The sequence below is a fragment of the Calliopsis andreniformis genome, chromosome 12 (assembly GCF_051401765.1).
Source record: "Calliopsis andreniformis isolate RMS-2024a chromosome 12, iyCalAndr_principal, whole genome shotgun sequence".
In the NCBI taxonomy this organism is placed as follows: Eukaryota; Metazoa; Arthropoda; class Insecta; order Hymenoptera; family Andrenidae; genus Calliopsis; species Calliopsis andreniformis.
This window is the reverse complement of record NC_135073.1, coordinates 12,373,701-12,394,894: the sequence shown is the minus strand read 5'-3', so window position 1 is coordinate 12,394,894 and position 21,194 is coordinate 12,373,701. Positions and strand designations below refer to the sequence as shown.

The 21,194-nt window shown below is 42.1% G+C and overlaps 1 protein-coding gene across 4 annotated transcripts in view; it reads left to right on the top strand.

The window, feature by feature from the left end:
- Kair1d (Kainate-type ionotropic glutamate receptor subunit 1D) overlaps positions 1 to 21,194 on the top strand; it is a 157,083-nt gene that overhangs the window by 88,984 nt on the left and 46,905 nt on the right. For all 4 annotated transcript variants that reach the window (XM_076389483.1, XM_076389486.1, XM_076389485.1 and 1 more), the window contains exon 5: positions 20,854 to 20,995. In XM_076389483.1, coding sequence (XP_076245598.1) covers positions 20,854 to 20,995 — 142 coding nt within the window. The remainder of the gene's footprint in view (positions 1 to 20,853; positions 20,996 to 21,194) is intronic.

The following is a 21,194-nucleotide window of genomic DNA, read 5'->3' as shown; positions in this document are numbered from 1 at the left end:
AACTGGGGAGAATTGTATAGATTTATTTAAGTGTCAAAAATTTAAAAAGGTGATTATACGAATATTAAATTAGAATTACTAATCGCTTGAAAAAAGACGCTTAAAATATCTATACGTGAAATGTTTCTGACTTCACTTAGTCTATTGATTGATTCTACTGCCACCACTGTGTCTGACTTGGCTGATTTAGACCAGCAGTAGAATGGGTCCTCTAGTCAGACACACTTTACGAACCCTTCAGATTATCTTTAACAAAAAGTAACGTAGAAATGAAGCCTTGTAATAAAATCCTCCAAGTTTCTGACACCTGTGTCCAGCACTCTGTACATATATTTAATACTTAACAACTTCTACTAACAATTTCCCCTAAATTTCTTACATTATGGTATATATGATGTGATTTTAATCTCATTTTTATTTTCAAAACCTGCAATTGTTTTCCTTTTCCTGCTTGTTCCGAGATTCCTACTCACCTTAAAGTAATAAATATAAGGTACCACGCGAAAGTGGTTAATTCGAGGGGTCCCCAGTTCCGTCATAATTTTCCAAGCGATATGTCGCATAGATCAAATTGCTCAACGAAGAACCCGATGAAGCAGCTGTCGTCGACAAAGAGACTCGTTCCCCCTCGTTTCACCCCGCTCTTCATCTAATCCTCATTTCTCCCTGTCCAAGAAGGGGTCGAAGGATTCAGTTTCCTTCCTGCTCCGTTCACCTACAGCCGTCTTAATTTATATGGGTCTTCCGTTGCTTTCTATGGTACCAACCATTCCTCTCGAGCGCACTACCGCGAACTTCCGAGATTCTGGAAGGTATCGATTACGGGGCAATTTCTTTTTAACGAGCTCCCGATAGCTTCTCGAAAGGGTGCGACTGAGCCCTGGCGCAGGGGAGGGAAGACGTGGCGGCTGATTTAGCGAGAAGACCTTGCGATTTAGAGAGAACCTACTCCTCTTCTGTCTGGCCAATATAGCCTGTAATCTCTCGTCGAATGGCAATCTCGATCAACATCTTTGGATTTTCCGGGAAACGAACGAGGTGCCATAGAATTTTTCATCCGGGAATCTCGCCGATTACCCGCTAGGTTCGTTCGATTAATTAGAAAACTTTCTCACGCTGACTGCCTCGACTTTTTCCGCGAAGAAAGTTTAAATTAGTGACAACCGTCGCGTCAACTCGTTGATTTAGTGTCGCAGATTTCATATATGTTCTATAAACATGTGTCTTTTCGATGAGGAATTGCAATAATTATTGTAGGAATTTTTTATGAAATGAGATGATAAGATTGATTTATGAAAGCTTTATAGGATCTTCTATATCAGTTGTGAGGTAAGCTCTTAAACTGTGTCTCGATAGAGGATCGAAGTCTTTGACCTATAAAAACAGCTGTTTTATTGAGTAGGCCGCAGAGTGCACCTTGTCGTCGTTTCCCACCTTTCAGCGATTTATCGCCGTTTTTAGAAAATATGGCCCTTAACGACCGCACGCATGGTTTATTCATGATAGCTCACCCCTATTTCCTCATATTGTTAGGCAGCCCCTAAACAACGTGTTTCGTGAAAAATGGATGGGGATGACAAGTCCGAGCTCAGCGATCTCCGCCTACACAGCCGCGGAGACGTCTGAAAAATATATTACAGCGACCATCAAATATGAAAAGGGCGTAAAGCTGATTTAGAAGTACCTAACTCTGTTTCCACAATTTCAAGCATAGTTTCCCTTCGAACGGCGGTATCCAAGCTTCAGACGTAACAATAAATCGTCGTTATGGGGAAATATCGTCCGGGAGAGGTCGTGAACCGAGAGGACACGACGCTGCACCGCAATGCATCAGCATTGCACAACGTGCACGCTTATACGTCTGGCGACGAGTATCTGAGAAACGGAGTTGCTGCATCGAAGCAGTCATTCGTTCGAATTGCGAAAATTTTAACCCAGTCACAATAAAAAACCATTAACAGTCCCCTATTGTCAAGCTTCATTCTTCGTTTCAAAAGTCTTCACGATTATTTGACAGTCTGAATTCACGAGACTCTGTGCCTCTGCGAAATGCAAGCTTTGAAGCGAAAACAGGAAACGACGCGAGAACGGGGAAGACGATTCCCGTTGAAAGCCAGCCTTTTCCTGTCTTTGCACTCGTCGAGGCTGAACGATGAACGCACCCCACTGGAAAAAGTGAAAGATAAACAATACCGATGTCGAGTCCTCCCACGAACAGCCACAGAGATATCTATCGCGCAAAAGGTGGAGTTTATTGGGTTATTGAGTAGACATCGATCGTGCTTGCGGAATCGACACCGCGGAGAGAATTCTTGGCTTCGGTTTCATGCTTGGATTGTGAGTTGCACTGGGTACAAATGTACTGAAGACCTCTAAATGCCTGTAATTGTCTAACAAATCATTTGTGAACCTGAATTACATACTAATACTTAGAGTAAAAAATATACAAATTTATTTTTCACGCTTACTCTTGTTTTAAATAGGGTCAGTGTACCTAATACAAGATAGTACTAGTACTGGACATCGGTTACATCTTTAAAAAATTGAAATGCAAAGAAATGACCAAACTACAGAAGATATAGAAAATATAGAAGATATAGCACTCTTTATCTTTGCAGTATGGTCACTTTATTGAATTTCGCTTTATTGCTATTAGGCCTGACCAAGAACAGCTGAATCCCCTAGCCTCTGCTCCAAATGGACGTCCAAGAATCTCCTCCTGAATTTCTCGTCCGAAATATATCGCGAAATTGGTCACAACAGCCCTTCAAAGCGACGGCAGCATTAAAAACCGGATCGGCCATAAAAATTGGGAAGAATAATGCGCTCTTTGTCCGTGCTGAAATCGGTGTTCGTTGGCGCATTAACGGCCATCGAAACGCGTCGACTGCATGACTTATTGGAAAAAGCTTTCTACGTGACATCTGCGTCGGACGCTGTGCCCGGAATGAAATACCGTAGACACGATATTCTCACGTTCGCGCGAACCCGAAAAATTCCACGGCCACGTTCAATTTACCGCGTGGATATTGCTAACATCCATCACTCGCCTCGAGAAATTCTCCCAGTGATTCTCGGCCTACGACAACGTCATCGTGTCCCTTTTACGATCGTTTAAGTGCTCGACGTATGGCGGCGTGTTTTCTGGCAGTTGGACAAATGGAGGCGTTCTACACCCGCGATTTGTCCACGCGAGATTAAACATAATGCCACCCTCGGGGACGGCCGACCTTGTTACCTCTGGCGCTCGCGCAAAATAAGATTACGCGTGCATGCATCGCGCTCACCCTTTCGCGAGATTACAAGGGACACAGGGACGGTTAGTCAGAGCTGAGATAACCCTGAGTGGAGACGAGCAGGAGGCCACCTTTGATGTCTTCGTTTTCAATGCGTCAGAATGCAGTTACTTTGAAGCCGCGTAAACGGGGTCGCCTGTCCCTGGGATGACGACGCAGACGTTTCTGAGGCATTGTCTTCTACTCTCTTTGATGGTCTGGGACCATCAGTCTTCAATCTGTGTGATATACTTAATAGAAATAAATTTTAAGTGTCTCCTCCATATCCCAAAACAGGATACCCCTAGTTGAGGACTACAATAACATCGTCCAAAACTTCAGCCATAAAGTTTTATAGTTCAGCAGCTAACAAAGGCATAAACCAATCTCAACGTCCTGATGAGGCACAAACGTCTTCAAACACCCATTAAAATTTCGAAGTCTGAAATAAAAATCTAAGATCGTATCTTCACTAACATCTCGAAATAGCCATTCGCCAAGAAGTCCATCGCGATCTCTCCATCTCAAACTCTCCATAAACTTAAATAACAAGAATTCTACGAAGTCCAAGGACTGGTGCAGCCCTCGCGAGAAACAATACGCCTCTCGAAGACAAAACTCTACAGTATCTGAAAGAGACGATGCAGCAGCTCGTTACCACGAGTCCCAATTCCAACGCCTTCGTTGCGCCGCGACGCTGAATAGAGGGATGAACACTGAGAACGTGAAAGCGAAGGCAAAGAGCACGGGTTACTTTTCCAGGGAGAGTCGCCTCGAAACGCATCGATGATGAGAGGACACGCCCGGGCAAGACGCGACCAAGATCGTCCACAGCCTCCACGCGTTTGCAACTGCGCGCACGTGCTCGCTCACAGTGGCAGCGAGGCAGCTAAGGAAGAATGCCTTTCAACCGTACCCTCGGTGGAATGTCTTTGCCGCGGCAGTTCGAAGACGAGAACAGCCACGTTGGAAAAGTTTCCGTTGGGCCAGTCCCGATTGCGCTACTAATGCGAGTTTGAACGCGCGCGACTCTGCCATCCGGCCCGGGCGAAACTCGAGCGGAGGCAACTTTTGGGAAATTTGCAAACTAACTGATGGAAACCTCATTCCGCGAGGACCGCCCTGAGTGCGGCGTTTCCGCCGATGCGCTGTCGCTGCAGCTGCTGCGATGCTGGCGAGTGGACCTTAAATGACCAGAAAAGGAGAAGAAGCGGGGTGAAACGTGATGGGAGACTGTCTATTCTTTTTTGACTAGGGTGGATACGGTTGGATGATTCCATTTTTGCGATTCTTTTTTTTTGAAGACACATGGGTTTCCTTAAAAGAATCTTCTTGAAGAAAAATAGTAGAAGTATAAATTATTGTAAGTGTTAGATTGATCGGTTGATTGGGAAATCAGTTTAAGACCTTTTTCCTGAATCCATTTTTCGAAAGTTTTTCATCCTTGTGATTTTTGCCTAATAAGTTCTTAAAATAAGTTAAAGACTTCATGTTCTTTTTGTATTTAAATTTCCCTTTCCGACTTTGGAATTTTACAAATTTATTGTCTACCTAATTAAACACACTAACATAGAGATTCTTCGATCCTTGAAGTCCTAGATTTAGATTCTCTAGACCTCACCTTACTTATACACCTGACGTTAGTATAAGTACACCTTACAAATATCTTGCTTCAGGAAATTACAAAAGAACAAGGCTCTGTGAAAAAAATACAATCTACAAACTACTTAGGAAATTTATATGCAAGCACCCGCACGGAATATGAGAAAACTGCAGGTATAGAAATTTTTGGACCAAGGGAGTCCTGTTTATCCCGCCTCGAGGGTAATCAGTTTCATCATTCTTCGCTAACCAACCTATTGATTAAGGAAAAGGCTCAATAATACAGTAGATACCACAAAGTTAATACTTCTGCAGAATAAAGCGAAGTTAAAGAGCGAGGAAGGCAGCGAAACGATTCCACTTGACGCGCACACATTGCCGCTGGGAAATGTTGAACGTATGGAATTATTACCGTGCTGCTTTAATAACGTTCCCCTTCGGTAAACGTTCTTCAAGCTGTTTTATGGAACCACCGTAAAAAGAGAAAGGAAAGCGGAACTACTCAGCTTCCCAGTTTTTACTCCCCGCTTTCTTGATCAGCTTTCGTGCTCGGTAGCTTTCTCTCCAGCTGCTGTATTTCAAACGAGCCTGAATTTTATTCTTGAAGACTTAATTGCTACTGTGTACAAGGGGGCCAAGAATTATGGATACATGAATCAGACACAACTGCGTTCAAAATTGTCTTCAAGTTATACATTACGATCTGAACAAGCTTGAAGACACTTCTGAAGTCACAAACGAGATTATAATATTGAAAAAATCTGAGTCCCAAAAATAAGTTCTACCATAAGATCTGAGATATTAATAAGTGACTAATAAAGTGTAAAGTTAAGATGCAGCGATCCTAGTATTAAACGAAAGAAAAGTGTTTCACAAATTTGTCCAGTAGTATAGTATCACACTGGTCGCCATATTTGTGTTAAAATTCAGCGGTACGATCCAGCACAGAAATTCTCTGCCTGGGGGATCTTCTGCAGGTTCGGAAGCGCAGCTTCTTGCCAAAGATGAAGTTCGAACGTGATCCTATCGGCAACACGGAACTTCCATGTTCTCTCCCTCTATGTTCCGCTTTGCCTTCATTAAATCTCCAGCCGGGCCAGTATTTCCATCGACGAGCTTTCGGTTCATTAAATCTGCCAGTACGTAGGATCGGAACGCGCGTTATCGGAAAGTCGTTAAAATCAGGGACCGCGTCGACGCGGAAGGTGCATCAATTTTTTGCCATTTTCGTCGAGAGGGCCGATATTTATTGTGCAATAGCCGGTTCAGCGGCTCACGTACAGATACATACACGCGCGATATATTCGACGAAACGCTCGGCAGACTGCAACCAGTTATCCTCTTCGGTTGCTTCGGTGCTCATGCTCCATTGGGAGCTCTACGCTTATTTCAATCCAGACGCTCCAGCGGCTTCTGTGCCTTAAGAATAATGTCTCTGGCCTGGAATCGGAACCTTTCGAAAATTGATGCGAGAAGGCGAAGCTGCTGAGCAACTGCTTTCATTCATTTCAGAATAGAACTGTCAGCAATTAGTTTATACTTATTTTATTTTTATAGTATAATAGGAGTTCAATTAGTTGGTTTAATACGAGTTGAAGCTGAAGCATGACATAAATCCTCTTCATGATTGATTTTACTATTTTCAGTAGACTGCTATTCAATCTACTACTCTTTTATTGAATATCCTGGTTAATCGAGATTCTACTGCGTACTTGTATTTTTTTTTATTTTTCGCAGCATTCAAACCTCCAGAGAGATTTATTTCCTCTACATTAAATATATGAAAATACATATTGTTCCAAATTTAAACGTTCAATTCATATTTTTTATGGAATGATGAAATACATGAAAACGCATCAATATTAAATTTGTCAAGTAACGATATTACTATAGAAATGTGATTGGGAAAACAGCTCTGAAAATAGAATGCTAGGAAATTCTGTACTTTTCGTATGAATTCCAAATTGTGCTAGTGATAGTATTCCCATTTATCTAATACAATTAGTTTCATCTAGAATAAGTACCCACTGGAATTCTATGGCTCGCAGTTTCCTCAGAAGAATAATTACAGAATTTGTTCTGGATATTAAAAATCGTCTCGTCTGTGGGGACATTTTCAGGTGACGAGGCTGTCTCGTCGTCCTCACTCATCAGGTCAAGGAGTCATCTTTTGAAGTAGATAGTTCAAGAGGGATTAAGAAGTTATATAACTCGCTGCAGCTGAAGGGAAGTGACTTTTCCCCATCCTCAGCCAGACTAGAATGAGCTCCCAAACTTAGACCACTTATTTCTAAACTTAGTGTAGCAAATACTCGCACATTAAAAGCGCAGCTTACTATACGTTGCCTACTAAATCTCCTTCGTTACTCTACCCATACGCTGATGCTAAAGTCAATTTTAACTTTAATTGAACCGAACCCTACAAAAGAGTGCAGTTTTTGTCTCTGTAAGTACCCGAAGGAATATTTCATATTTAAAGAATCTCATTACTATCTTAACAAGAGAAATAGAAATTTCTCCCTTCTCTCCTATCTAACTGTTCAAGTTACCGAATTCGTAGTCCCGACTCTTGCAAACTATTTCCAACAAAGCGTTCCAGCGAAACGTGACGCAGAAGTCTCGCAGACTTAGCGCGAGCATAAATCATGGAAGAACAGAAACGAGGAATATCGAAATATATAAGGCCAACCGTGCTATGTTGGGCTTGGTCGAAGTAGCAGCGTTGCATTCTTTTTCTCTGCGTTAACTATTGTCGAAACTTGCTCACGAAGATAACCACCTGCCGCGTACGAATGAAACGCGTGTACCAAGCGGCGGGCAAAGCAGACAAGCATAATAAATTACCTCCCCCACTGGTTCTGAAGCGTGGTTTCCGCCGTAATTTCAGCAACTTTTCCCTCTCGTACCTGTTACGTGCGCCGCGCCTCTGGCGGATCGCTGTGGCGAAAAATTTGTCTTAACGACACGTACCACCGACATCGTCCACCTCTGCGCAACGTAATTGGTAACATGAGCTTTGATGAGTCATTCTTTGCGCGGATACTGTGATACGGGGGCACTGAACGCTGCTTTCTTATGCGGAAACAAAGAGAGAAGCTTGGCGAAGCTGACACTGGGCAGGTCGTTCAAAAAATGTCAGTAGTAGTACGTTGCTCAGAAGAATCACCTCGGACTAGCTTTTCTGAGTTTTAAAGAATCGTGAATGATAGAAGCGTATGGCAGAACGTGAGGCGCAAGTGGATTCTATGAACCAAAGGAAGAGATTAATTATTGAGAAAAGTAAGCTTGAAAATTCGTCGAATCGAAATAATCAAGTACACATGTATTTTTTTATTATCCCCTTACAATTTGCAATTTATTTTACAACATTCATCAAAATTTATTATACTCGATTGTTTGTTAATAGCACGTAGGTAGTTTCCCAGTAATCCATACCATTTTAGTACTCTATAGTAAAACACATGTATCAGACAAAAAAATCTTCAAACTCAATTCTCTCAAAAACCAATTTTCCTTCTAAAAACTCTACTCCTTTTTTCGCACTATTTTTACATATTTAATCAATCTCTACCCAACTGTATCACACGTTCTCCCACGCCCAGCAGTTTAGGAAAGCATCGTTCTATTTGTCTGCTAGCGTTCTTTCTCCTGCACGTTTAATCCAGCTCGTAATTAAGAGAAAAGGTAACGAAGGCTGCGCTATTTAGATAACAGAACTCGCGGAGCTTGAATATAATTTACTCGTAATAAATATCTCTACGTGTCCCAGGCGCGGGCATACGTTCCCCGAGTCAACGTGGATCCCGTATTCAAAGACCTTATCCCGTAAAAAATAACCGCACGCATTCACACGGTGTATTTATACGATGCAGTTTGTCACCGACTCGCCGGGCCAGTAGTTATGCCGTAGTTAAGCGCAGGCACGTGCACGCGCATAAAGACGACCCAGACTCCAGGCCCCGCCGTTTATCATGCAATGCAACGGACAGAAGGAACTCCCGACAAATATCAGACGCTGCCCTGCCGCCCTGATACGAGTAAAATCAATTACCAGGAAATTGTTGCGACCAACAACCGCGAGTCAAACTTTGGACTAATTTACGAACCTGTGTTATGGAACGCCTAACCATCTGGGCTTACTTTGAACGTCTGAGTTTGGAAGCTTGAGATACAGTACCGCTCATAAGTGTTCAATCAGTGTCATATGTTGAGATAAATGCAGGTCTCTTTGTGGTAACTGATAGTATATAATAATTACAGTCAGCGTATTTTTAGCAGTGATTAATGGTTCCTACTAATAAATCTGTAATTTTCTGAACTTGTGAAATCGTTCGAATACTTATGAGTGGTACTGTAGGTGAAGGCAGTTGAAGTTGGAAGGGAATTTTACGATGGACGATACTACGATTGGGAACCTGAAGTGCTGCATCTTTTTCAAAAAGATCTTTTTTTTTCAGTTAAAGTCCAATTTGAAGCTTGTGGATGTTTGTCAAAATGATGAATCGCGGTAGTGTCGTCTGTTATCTCTCTAGAGTTGATTGATGGCAGATAAAATAAACAGTAGTAAAGGATGACATTTCTCTGTCAAGTACTCAGTGATCAGTCATAATAAAATTTGTTTTACAATTATTTGTAGCTGTTCACAAGTTTTACTGGTAACTATACTAATAAAGAAGATAAGGAATCAGAATCTTGTCACTGGGAGCGGCAACAACAATTATCCTTTTATTCGTCTTCGTCGAAATGCCGCGAGCTCTTCTTAACTTCTTGCCAAGGATTTCGAGATAACGAGTGGCGAATAATAACGTTAGTTTCGTGCAGATGACTCGTGTCTGCGGACGGTCTTGTCGTTCATATTTTTCTTAAGCGATTACGAATGGTAATCCGCTTTCGCGAAATGCTGGAAGGACTGTTCGCGCCGCGAGGGATTGTAATTTCAAACTCAGCACGGGTCTTAGGAAAACAGCTTCACCCTGTTCAGGAGTGAGTTTAATTCGTGCGGTCTTCTTTGAATGCCATTACGCGGATTTAACTTTCAAATCGTCCAGGTTTAGCGATTTTTCGGTAGCCAAACTGTTCCTTTTCCTTGTCGAATCCCTTGTTCAATCACTATCTACCACATCTACTATCTCTTAAAGAAACACTAGATCGAGTGTTCAGGATATTGTCCTTCGAAAAAGAAGTTTCCTTAATTCAATCTTTCTCTATTAAAAACATAATACAAGTTCCACACTGTAGACTTGAGTTAAATCACAAACTCAAATGTTTGAAGTACATGCCTTACCTACAGTGTCCTGCTTTACAGCGACGAAACCAAGAACACGATAAAGAATACTGTACTTATTTCCAGCATTCTGTGCCTTATTCACAATGTTATGCATTACAGCGACGAAACCAAGAACACAATAAAGAATTATGCACTTGTTTCCAGCATTCTAAATATTTTATCTCGCTTTAAGTAGAAGATATGCACTATAAAGTAACCAGACTCTCTTCTGTTCCCACACGCAGAAGGTTATTCGGCGTCACCGTAGTCCAGCGTCCAGAAAACCGCAAGTTTTACGTAGGCAGTGATCAAGGGGACAAGCACTTGTCTTGCTTTCGCTTAATACTCGCCGTTCCCCGAGGTTTTCCACGGTAACTCGAAGTTCCAGCCGCGAATAAAACTCGGCGATTCAGGGAAATAAAAACCCCAAACGGCATTCTCGTGGCGGAAAGCGGGATATTTATCTTGGTTTCGCGTGGCCTCTCCCTTGAAATTATAGGCGACGCGAGGAAATTTGTTCCCCGCGCATCTGTACGTTATTCCAGTCGGCGAAACTTTGAGAGCCTGGGATACGGTTTCTTTTATTACTGCCCACGCGTGCGACCGTTCTTTTTTCTTTCCACGCTTTCCACCCTTTCCCCGCCGCCCCTCGCCACTTGCCTCCTCTTATCGTCTTAATTTCGAGGCTGGCACCGAACATACTTCAGCTCGCGCTCGAGACGCGAGTTGCGGCGCTTTACTCGATTTATTATCGCGAGAGTAATTGTGGCCCCGCTTCATCCGTATCACTGTGAGCCTTGAATTGTTTATACTACGCGGTGGTATTTTCGCCTAATCAGAGAACAGCTTCTTCCATGAGATTAAGTTTCCAATGTTAACGAAGATCATTCAGAATTTATTCTTCGAGAAAATATGTAGAGTTGCTGAATGGCTGCCTGAAAACGAATATGTTCTGAAGTTTTGCGTTGTTCTGCAGAGTGTTACGAAATTTCGGGACAGTTTCCAACGTTCCCATACTTCTTACGTAACATGTCGTGGGTGTGGTGTTTAGCTGCGACCATTTTGGAACGACTGTTGCTTGGCTGGGGAGACATACCGAAAATTCAGCAAGCGAAGCAGGATATCGAAGAAAAGAGTCATGAGGTACTTCAGCAATTCTGAGGATTAATCTCTTTGGGTGACTGTGGGCATGCTGGGATATTGGTAGCGTCTGAGTTCTAGTCAAATATGACTGCTACAATAAATCAAGAATGCATTAAGCATATTTGTAAGAGTATACTCAAAAACAGCTACAGGTGAATATGAAATATTTGGAACCATACGATATTAAATTTCTACAATGCATGAAATTGTTCCTCCTCCCTCAATTTTTCCGAGGACAATTTGTGCAGGATCAATATAACAGTTTGTTGACAATGCCAGCCTTGTTTTAATAAATAAATACTAATGGACTAGACTAGACTAGAAAACTGAGAAGTTAAATTGCCAGCACTTATCGAATTAGTATATTTATACAAAAACATACCGTTACTCTACAAATTTAATTTTAATAAATTAGTATAACCGATCTCGCACGAATGGTCCTCAAAAAGAGAAATAAGTCGAAACAAGAAAACATCCTCCTTATATCTTTCTTTCCTCTGAGATCTGCACGAGGAAATTAAACGATTAGGAAGCAAAGCTCCATTCTTTCCATGCCCACAGCCTCCAAAAGAATTTCCAAAGTAAAATGTTCAAAGCAGCACCTTGAATTCCCTTCAGATCCAGAATTCCCTCTCCCAACAAATACTCTCAGTCCCTTTAGCCCAGCAACTTTTATTCCACGGTCGTCGTGGCCGATGCACGCGTGTGCGTGTTCTTTTCCTGCACGGAGTACATCGAGGAGAATATACAATTCTTTGGGGCGTGAGGTTAGAAAAATTCCACCGATTTACCGGGCGCAGAGCTCCCGAGGGATTTGTGAGAAGAAAGGCACGAAGCGCGGCGACTTTGCTGTAACTGACGCAGTGATTCTCCCTCGGGGGGCGCCAGGGGTGACTAACGTTGGAAAAGAAGTACCTTGGAACGTTCCTCTGGTCGCTCCCATGGCTTCCCATCCTGCAGCTTTGTTTAGTCTTGTTCGTCGAACGGACACAGCGACGAAAGGTAGAACAATTCGAGGCCAGCGAGGCAGACAATTAATGGCAGCGGGGAAAACGCGAGCGTCCATCCTGTGGAAACAACCGGAACAGCGTTGCCTTGTCTGTTACGGATCTAGGAAATTCCGGGACTCACTGTTCGACAGTTTACTCCTTCCGCGATGGACTGATCGGATAAGCCGAGCTCGACGACGATGGAAAGAATTGTTTGCTGGCTGAGAGCGGTTCGAGCGAGATTGGTCCAGGGATTTTTATTTTTGACGAGGGAATTGTTGCTTCTGAGTTGATGCTTTTTTTTATGGATGAGCAGGAAGTCTCTGGAACTCGAAGATCGGCTGTAAATTCGTTTTTTGAGGGGTAATAGTTGTTTCTTTTATGAGCAGTGCTTGATTACGTTTTTGGGATAGGGTTGGTTAAGTAGGATCTTTAAGATTTTGGAGTTTGACAATTTGGAAGCTTCAAATTTCAAGGCTTCCTAGATGCTACGATTTAGAATTCTGAAATGTGGAATATTTGTACTGTACCAGTAATTCATTCTCTAGTTTCAATAATTATAACTAAACTGGAGAATAAAATAGTAATATCTACATTCTATTAGTACTTATTCAAAAATTCTGCTTTACAATTGAAGCGTCGAGATGCTATAGCCTTCAAGCAGCGAGTACTCCACTTGACTCTAGAACCGGCTCATATAATGCATGGAACTTTTTGCAAGATTTTTCGATAGCATTCGAAGTGCCATCACGCAATCGCAACGAAAGGAGATTCGTATAGCGTTGAAAACGTCGCTCGCGTACTTTCAATTAACTTGTTTGCCAAGGATTATCGTCACGTCCCGCTAACGATGCACGACATTCTGAGTCGACGTTCGTTTCGCCGCGGAGCGTTCCTATCTTCCCCGCAAATTTATGCAAAACTCGGTGCACGCTAAATGAACCAAGCAATGTAAGATTATCGACTGTCGAGGAGAGCTGACCAAAGAAGAGTCTGTCTAATATCGACCAGCATGTCCTGTATACGTTTCTAGAAACTTAATTTCCGGTCTGAGACGTCCACTAAATATTGCCATCGTTTCTGTACGCGTATTTGCGTCTGTGCATGAAACGATTTGCACGAAGCTATCTCGCGTTTCAGATCGAGACTGTAAAGTAAATTTACAATCAGCCTGCCAGACGATCGTCGCGATCTTGACGAGACGATTGGACAGCGATTCGCTGTGACCGGAAGCGATCCCGCGCGCACACGCTATCGTAGAAATTAATCGATTCGGTTTCGAAATCCGTTAGATTGTTCCCGAGCAGGCCAACCTTTTAATTAATTATTCAGTCCGAGACCCGTCTCATATTTCCGCTAGCCGCGACGCTCGAGTAACTCCGTTCTGGCCGATGGTAATCGATTTTAAACGTTAATGTAAATGCCTCGAGATTTATGGTGTGCTCTGTTGGTGCACAGTGGTCAAGAATATTATGAAAGCGATGCAATTTAATACACTCAAGGCAAGATGAGGATATAAAGGAGCAATCGTGAATCTTTTCAGGAGAGCTGAAGGTTTTGAAAAATTCATAACATATAAAGAAGAATAAATAAATTAAAACAGAATAAGAAATAAACGAGAGTAAAAAAATTCATAACTTTGAAAAATAAAGAACGAAGTATGTATGCGTCCTGGAACGTTTCAAAGGCTGAAGGAATTAATATCTAGAGAGTCCGATACCATTCGCCTCCGAGTTTATTTTGCTCCAGCATTTGAAGATGTTTAGAGTGCTTTCTGTAGCGTTTTCCAGGAGTTTTCATCCGCGGTAATTAAAGCTAGTTATTTTAGGTGGGTGCACCATTTTCTTGAGACTCGTCTCGAGAGATTATCGAAACTCACGGTATCAATAGCGAATCGCGGAACTGTTGGACGTTCGGTCGCTTGGAATTAAACGTTTCGAGTGGAGGAAAGCAGGGAGAAAACTGAACTTCATGGCATTATTCGTGTCCGTTTCATTAGTTCCGTGTTCCTTTCCTATTAACTCAAAAATCCCTCGTCGTCGGAGTTTTTGTTATCGGTGACGTGTTGCCAATTTACTACGGTAAACTGCTTTGAAATACAGTCGCTTGGAAAAAGCTTTTTACTGTTCTTTTATGTAGTGGGAGGAGTTTGACGTTTATTGACATTTTTTTCACCCAACGTCTTCCACCAAATTAAATTGCTTCATTTATTCCCTGGAGGTTACGATATTTTTTTTATACTTATGGTACATTTAATATTTTTAAGAATAACATCGTATTACCATAAAACTCATATTCTCATATTAAAACAGTTTGACTTATTAAGATATTTCTCATAAATGTGTTACTCTTTATGGTCGCTACGAAGGAAGTGGAAAGTGACAGTCCCTAACAGACAATTGTTTCTCAATGAGAGAAGTCTCTAGGCTGGTCCCTCAACTTCAATAACTTTCTCATAATGACAAAAGTTTACCAGGAGATAAAATGAATTTCAAATTTCTGTACGAATTGCCTCGCCGAATGTCCTCGATCTGAACCTCTGTTCTAGACTTATCAACTGACATTCCTCTTACCGCGTCAAAGTATCAACTAACACTGCAGAGATGTATCACTGTTTAATGATTGCTCTGCTATCTAAGCGTAGACTAATAGTCTGAGAGAACTATATCAAGTTCACTGATGTCTAACTGCTAGCTGTATCAAGTTCCAACTATTAAAAGTTATTGGGTTCAAGTTTCACGAGCTTAGAATTAATACGATCAGGTATCACAGAAATTTGTTCACTATAAAATGAGCACAAGGTAAATGTAAACACACATAAGACAGTGTAATTGAAACTACTATCATTTGTCATTTGAATACACTCACACATACTTACATATACATCGAATATATTACCGCAATTTTGAAGTTCAATTACAGCAACATTTTTACAAAATGTTTACTACTCAATAAAGATCTACTTACCAAACTATTTCATGCTCGTAACCAATAAATTGCATATTTTATGTACGTCCTATTTGAAATACATATACGACATATTCTCCAACTTCTAAACTAGTAGATTGTCGCGATAATTGTAGTAATAAGTTTCATGTTACCTCGTTCAATTTTCTTCTAGTCATCGACTTACAAGAATCTTCTCCATTTCCATAAAATCACGCAAACAAACTTGCATGATTCACTGTTATCACAATCGAGCCTAAAGATTTCAGACTTAACGGAACTCTGTAATATAATCCCCAAAATCCTCTCCCCAACCGCACGATAAACTATTCGATATCGATTCTCGCTAGCCGTAGTCGTTAATATCCCCTCAAACTTTTCGATATCGATTAGAATGGTCCTCACTTCCTTCCTATATTGGCAAATTCGATAACTCCTAGAATGGTTATAACAAGAGTGCTTCTCCTACGAGTATGACAAACAAGCGCTTACCAGAAATCGCTTTATCTCCGCGCGATCGAGCAAGCTAAACAAAACCCAGCGATACCTTCCACAACTGGCACGCAAATGTTTCAGCAGCGCGTCGGTCGAAAACACGTACCGCGGGCGTAGCGACACTATTCTCCCACGGAAGATCATCAATCTCAATACATAACCGTGGATCTCATTAGTCACATTGTAACGGACGCGTTGATTACCAGTGTAACCATTGCCCCGAGCACCATCCATCTTTTATCTCGTTCGTTCTGGGACCAACGCCCGCCAGAGAGTTCATCTCCAGCTCCCTCCACTCCCTCCCTGTCGCCCTCACGCCTCTGACAGGATTAAAAAATTCCGTGAGACTGGGCTTGTCGCCAAAGATTCCACCGCCAGTGTCCTCTGGTCTCAGCCTATCCCAGGAGGACGACTATCTCGGGAGGTATCTCGAAAGCCATCTAGAACGGTGACGAGCCAAGTAAAGTGGCAGGGGAAGGAGTTCGGAGAGAGGCAAAGGAGCACGAAGCGAGAGAGCGTGGAGAAAGGAAAGAAATAAGAGACGTTGCTCGGCTTACGTTGGACCCTTCGAGCCTTTTGAGAATAGAGCTGCGATGATGGCATTAAGTTAAGGGAGAGATCCGCAGAGGAAAAGGCGAAGGGGAATGAGACCGTGCTCTGACAGCCTTCGTGCTGGCTCGTTCCACCGTGAAGCCGTATCGATTCCTTATCATTCTCAATGCAAACTTTATAACCCTTGTTCCCTGGTATCGGGCGAAATAAGCTCGCCTGTCAGCGGCCGCGATGTTCGATTACCTTCCCCGTGTCTGACGATTCGATGAAACTCCGCAGGCGCGAGGGGATCCTCGGCTGGCATCCAGAAACCCCGAAACCGCTCGTCGCCTACGCGAAAACGTCGCTTTACGAGTGACCATAAACCGAAACGATGCTTTGTATATTGTTTAGCTCGACTCGACTGTTCGACAACTGCGGGGATCGACCAATCCAGTATCGTAAAAGTGTCGTTCAGGCTCTGGTGGATCACTGACGCGCGATCTTCAGACGACGACGGTGCCCTGAGGGATTCGTCGCGGCGGAAATCGCGCGAAACCGCTGTTGAATTAAAGAGCTACTGGTGAACTGGGCCGCTGTAGGCGCGGGGTACGCGATGCCTGAACTGAACCGCGTCACAAAGTGAGCGTGCATTTTTAAAGCGAGATGCTGCGGCGTCGGGAGGCTGCGAGGTCGCGACGAGGGGCTCAAAGAGAATTCCTCTGGCTGGGACAAGGCGAGATGACCAGGGGCTCGCGAAATATAAGGTGTCCCAGTTGAAGTTGCCACCCTGATTATCTTTCAGACTGTAAGAATAATAAATAAATAATACAATTTTTGTAATTTTGGAAGCATTATTGTCAAAGCTATTCAAAGTTCTATGAAGATTAAATCGCTTAAAAATTTTAGAGAAAATTACTGATATTAGTAGATATGTACCTGATGTGGAGCCAGTGTTTGCTTAAGAGAATTTAGAACAACGATAATTTAACTTGTGCACGGTCGAAGAACTTTGCAAATTTTCGTATTCTACTCAGAAAACTAAGCGAGTTCTATAAAATATATGAAGTTCGTGGAGGGAAATTTTGGATGCCCTTATTTGTAGGGGAAAGCAGAAAATGAGGGCGAAGATAGTTGAGAATTGTGAAGAGGGTTGAATACTTAAGCTGTCATAAACAAAAATGAGTGATGTATGAATGGGTATAGGAAAAACAGATATTTACAAGCTTCCTCTGTGTTTGCGATGGAGGGAATAACAGAGAGCAGGAAATTTATATTCATTTGCATATCAAACACCATTATCGTAAAGTAATGAAATATTATTACATTGTTTGCGAGTCGACGTTTTTTCGACAGTATCATTATGCTATGTTATAAAGTATTCTGTTTACGCGTTAGTTCTTCGTAGTATTCTGTACACTTTGAGGGCTTTTGCTTTTTCATGATACCTCGATTATAAAAAAACTCGTACAAACAGTAATACTCCTGTTCAGTCTCGTAAACTTCTCTCACTGTTTCGTGAATTCAAATTAAATTGCGTACAATCATTGCTATTACAATGTCACAATGTACATGAAACGCAACGTTTGAGGCAATACAAAACGTATTCGTAGCCGGTTTAAACCCACACGATTTCCATTGGGAAACTGTGCGACTCAATCATTGAAAGGATTTTAGGTGCCTGTTAAAAGCTTCTGGATGTGATGTCTTTCATTTTTAAGAGACAATACCTACAGTTCGTAATCCTTCAACAACGACAGTTTTGTTTCAAAACGCGAACAAAAAGCCGAATTGTGTGTCATGTTATTGTTTACTGTGGAAAATCAATGGGGATGATTCTTTCAATTTATAAAACGAATTTTCAATTCGTTCAGTTATTATCTGCCGGAAAAATATGACCCGTATTGATTTATGCAGCGATGATAAATAATAGAACATGTATCTCCAACAGATCATAATAGTTTTGATAAAATTTCATTGACTGAAACTGGATTATTTAAAACAATGGGAAAATTCGCTGTGTCATAGTAGTTGCCATAGAAATTACATTACTATAAAAATGTTATTTATATGGATTATTTATCACGTGAGGAGAAACTTTTTATATTATTCAGGCTTAAATATTTATTTTTCCTATTTTAATATAGTATTTAATGGGCTTGCAATGCTGTGTGAACTAGCGATTATTTCAAGAAGTGATTGAGGTGATGTTAAAGCTTCCTTTCAGAGTTATTAATTGCTGCAGAAGTGCTTAAAACTACGGACAATTTGTCTGACTCGTAGACTCATTCTACTGTAAACATTCGTTAAGCAAACCAGACGCAGCAACGTCAGTAGAATGAGTTTACTCGTCAGACCCATTTAGGTGTATATTCTACCATTAATACCTCAAGAAAGAAACCTCAAACACACTATCGCCATTCTTAATTTTCATCTTATTAACTTCTGCAACTCTTTAAAATGTCTTTCCCATCTGAACCAAGGAGGATCCCCGAGCAGCATCCCCAATAACGTAAACCCAGCGAGTCCATCCCTCGAACCGTTCAACACAACGTGTCCACCCTGGTGTCCCTCAAATTCACCGAAAGATCTCCGAGCAGTCCGTAAACCTCGATGCAGTGTCGCTGCATCCCCGACACGATAAATCTCGCTTAGCACTCGGCGCGCGATGCCCCCCATAAATTCAGCCAATCATGAAGAATTCTCGGACGGACACTTTCCGCGCAGTAAAAGCCGATGGGGCGGTTTTATATGCGCGCCGTGGGCGAGCCCCTTGTCAGGAGGCATCGCGGCGCAGCTTAGGGTGTTTCTGGCTGTCGCACGTACGCGTTTCATTGTTCCAGCGGCGAAATTTCGTGGCGAGAAGGGGGGATAAAAGCGACCTAAGACGGGGCCAGGGCGCGAGAGCAGCCGCGTAAAAGAGACTTTCCAGTGAATTATGCAGCGGGCATGAAAAATTCCCGCAATGAGCTGCAGTCCATGTTGCAGCGGGCACATAAGGAGATTCGCATTATCGTGCATGTTGGATGAGGGGTAGCGAGCGTCCCGTGGACCCAGATAGAGCCTGCTGGCGATATGAAATTTTGATCAGAGAAGTACGCTCTGCGCTGCAGTATCTCCTGGAATCGGAACTTTCGTGTCCCACGGGGACGCAGCGAGCGAGTGCGTGAGAACAGCCTCGCGGAAAGGTCGGCCTTCCCAGCGACGCGATATCGCGATCGACTCTCGGCTTTCATTTTCTTCGATCGTGATGAGTCTGGCCGATGGTGCGAGGAGGGTTCGATGAAACACCTGGGGTGGCCGAGATTGAGAGCACTTTGAGGTAGTTATTTCTGCACTCGTATTAGAAACTAAATGGTAAACTGTTCTGTTCCTCTTTTTATTCAATTCTTATGGACCTTCTGCAGAGTATATTAATTTTTTAATAAATTCCTAAGAAGATTGTCGAAGATAAGAAATTAGCTAGAAATTTCAGTTCAGCGAACTCTGAGCATAGGGATTACGTGTTAAAAGTTGAAACCTGGAAAGCAAATAACTCGAATTTGGGATGGTGAAATTCTTTAAAATTTAAAGCAGACGTAGAGGAGACTTATATTAACATGTGATTAAAATTGCAAGATATTTCTAAGGAACTCGATTTCAGCAGCAACTACCTTAGAGCGAGTTCAGATATACAGCTCCCGCGCGATGCACCAGCGCGTTGCGGTAATCGGATTCTGATGGTGGCGAATTTGAATGAGCCTTGTAGAATCGATGTTGCTGTCGAGGATATGGGCTGCGTTGGAAATTATCGAGCCATAGGATATCGAGTAGCTAGCCTTCACGCTCGGTTTATCGTCTGCTGGTAGTGGGCAATTAAATGTGGAGCAATTAGTTTTTTCGTGAACTAGATTGATATTTATTGCAACACGTTTTTCACTATCCATTGTGTACTGAGAGCTCACTGGATTTTAGGGAACTCATTTACAGCTTCTCGATTTCTTTCTATTAACTTTTTATATTCTTTCATGAAGGTTTGGATGGAGGAAATAAATACAGGATTGAATTCTAGAGATTCTGAGGATTTTTATCGTCGGTTCTTTTTTACTTAGTACCTAATCTTCTCAAGTACTCCAATAATTAAATACTCAAATGTTCAAATTAGTAACAGTACGTAGTAAATTTTTCAAATATGCGGCTACTAAATATTCAAGCTTCTAATTTTTCAATTTTACTGATGTTTTTTATGAAAATCTTCAATAATTATTAAATAGTGAGAGTAAAAATAGCTATTAATTTTCAACTCATTGTAACACAAATATATGTGATATAACTATATCACAAAATCAAGAAACCACTTCTAAGAAAGTGGAATATAAAATGAATCCTACATGTCCTCATTATCATACATTTGTAGCTGCACATTTAGAATCAAATGCACATAACGTACCTATCTCCAATCCTTCGCAGGAATAACATTTTCATGAAAGGATTCGCGAGGGTTTTAATACCAGGAATGGTGTCTCGAGACACCCTCCATTTCCCGCGGCTATATCGTCACTCAGAGTGCTCGAGCGAGGAGCGTATCACTCGCACGAATTACACGGCTTGCTTCCCTCTGTTTCAGGCCGTTGCTGAAGCAGATAAAGAACTCGGCCGAGTCGCACATTGTACTGGACTGCTCCACCGAGAGGATTTACGACGTGTTGAAGCAGGCACAGCAAATAGGGATGATGAGCGACTATCACAGCTACCTCATCACCTCTCTGGTGAGTTTTTTAATTAAATGGGAATGTAATTAAGAGTCGACTTCACGTCACTGACCCACCTGTCGTTCCTGTAGCCCATTTATCCTGAAAACCCCATGTCCGACGAACCTTAAATCGATAGGCTCACGTGTGATACAGTTTTGGAATTTATATCATTCAGTAAACAGTGAATAATTGTGGTGTGGTTCCATAATCGGGA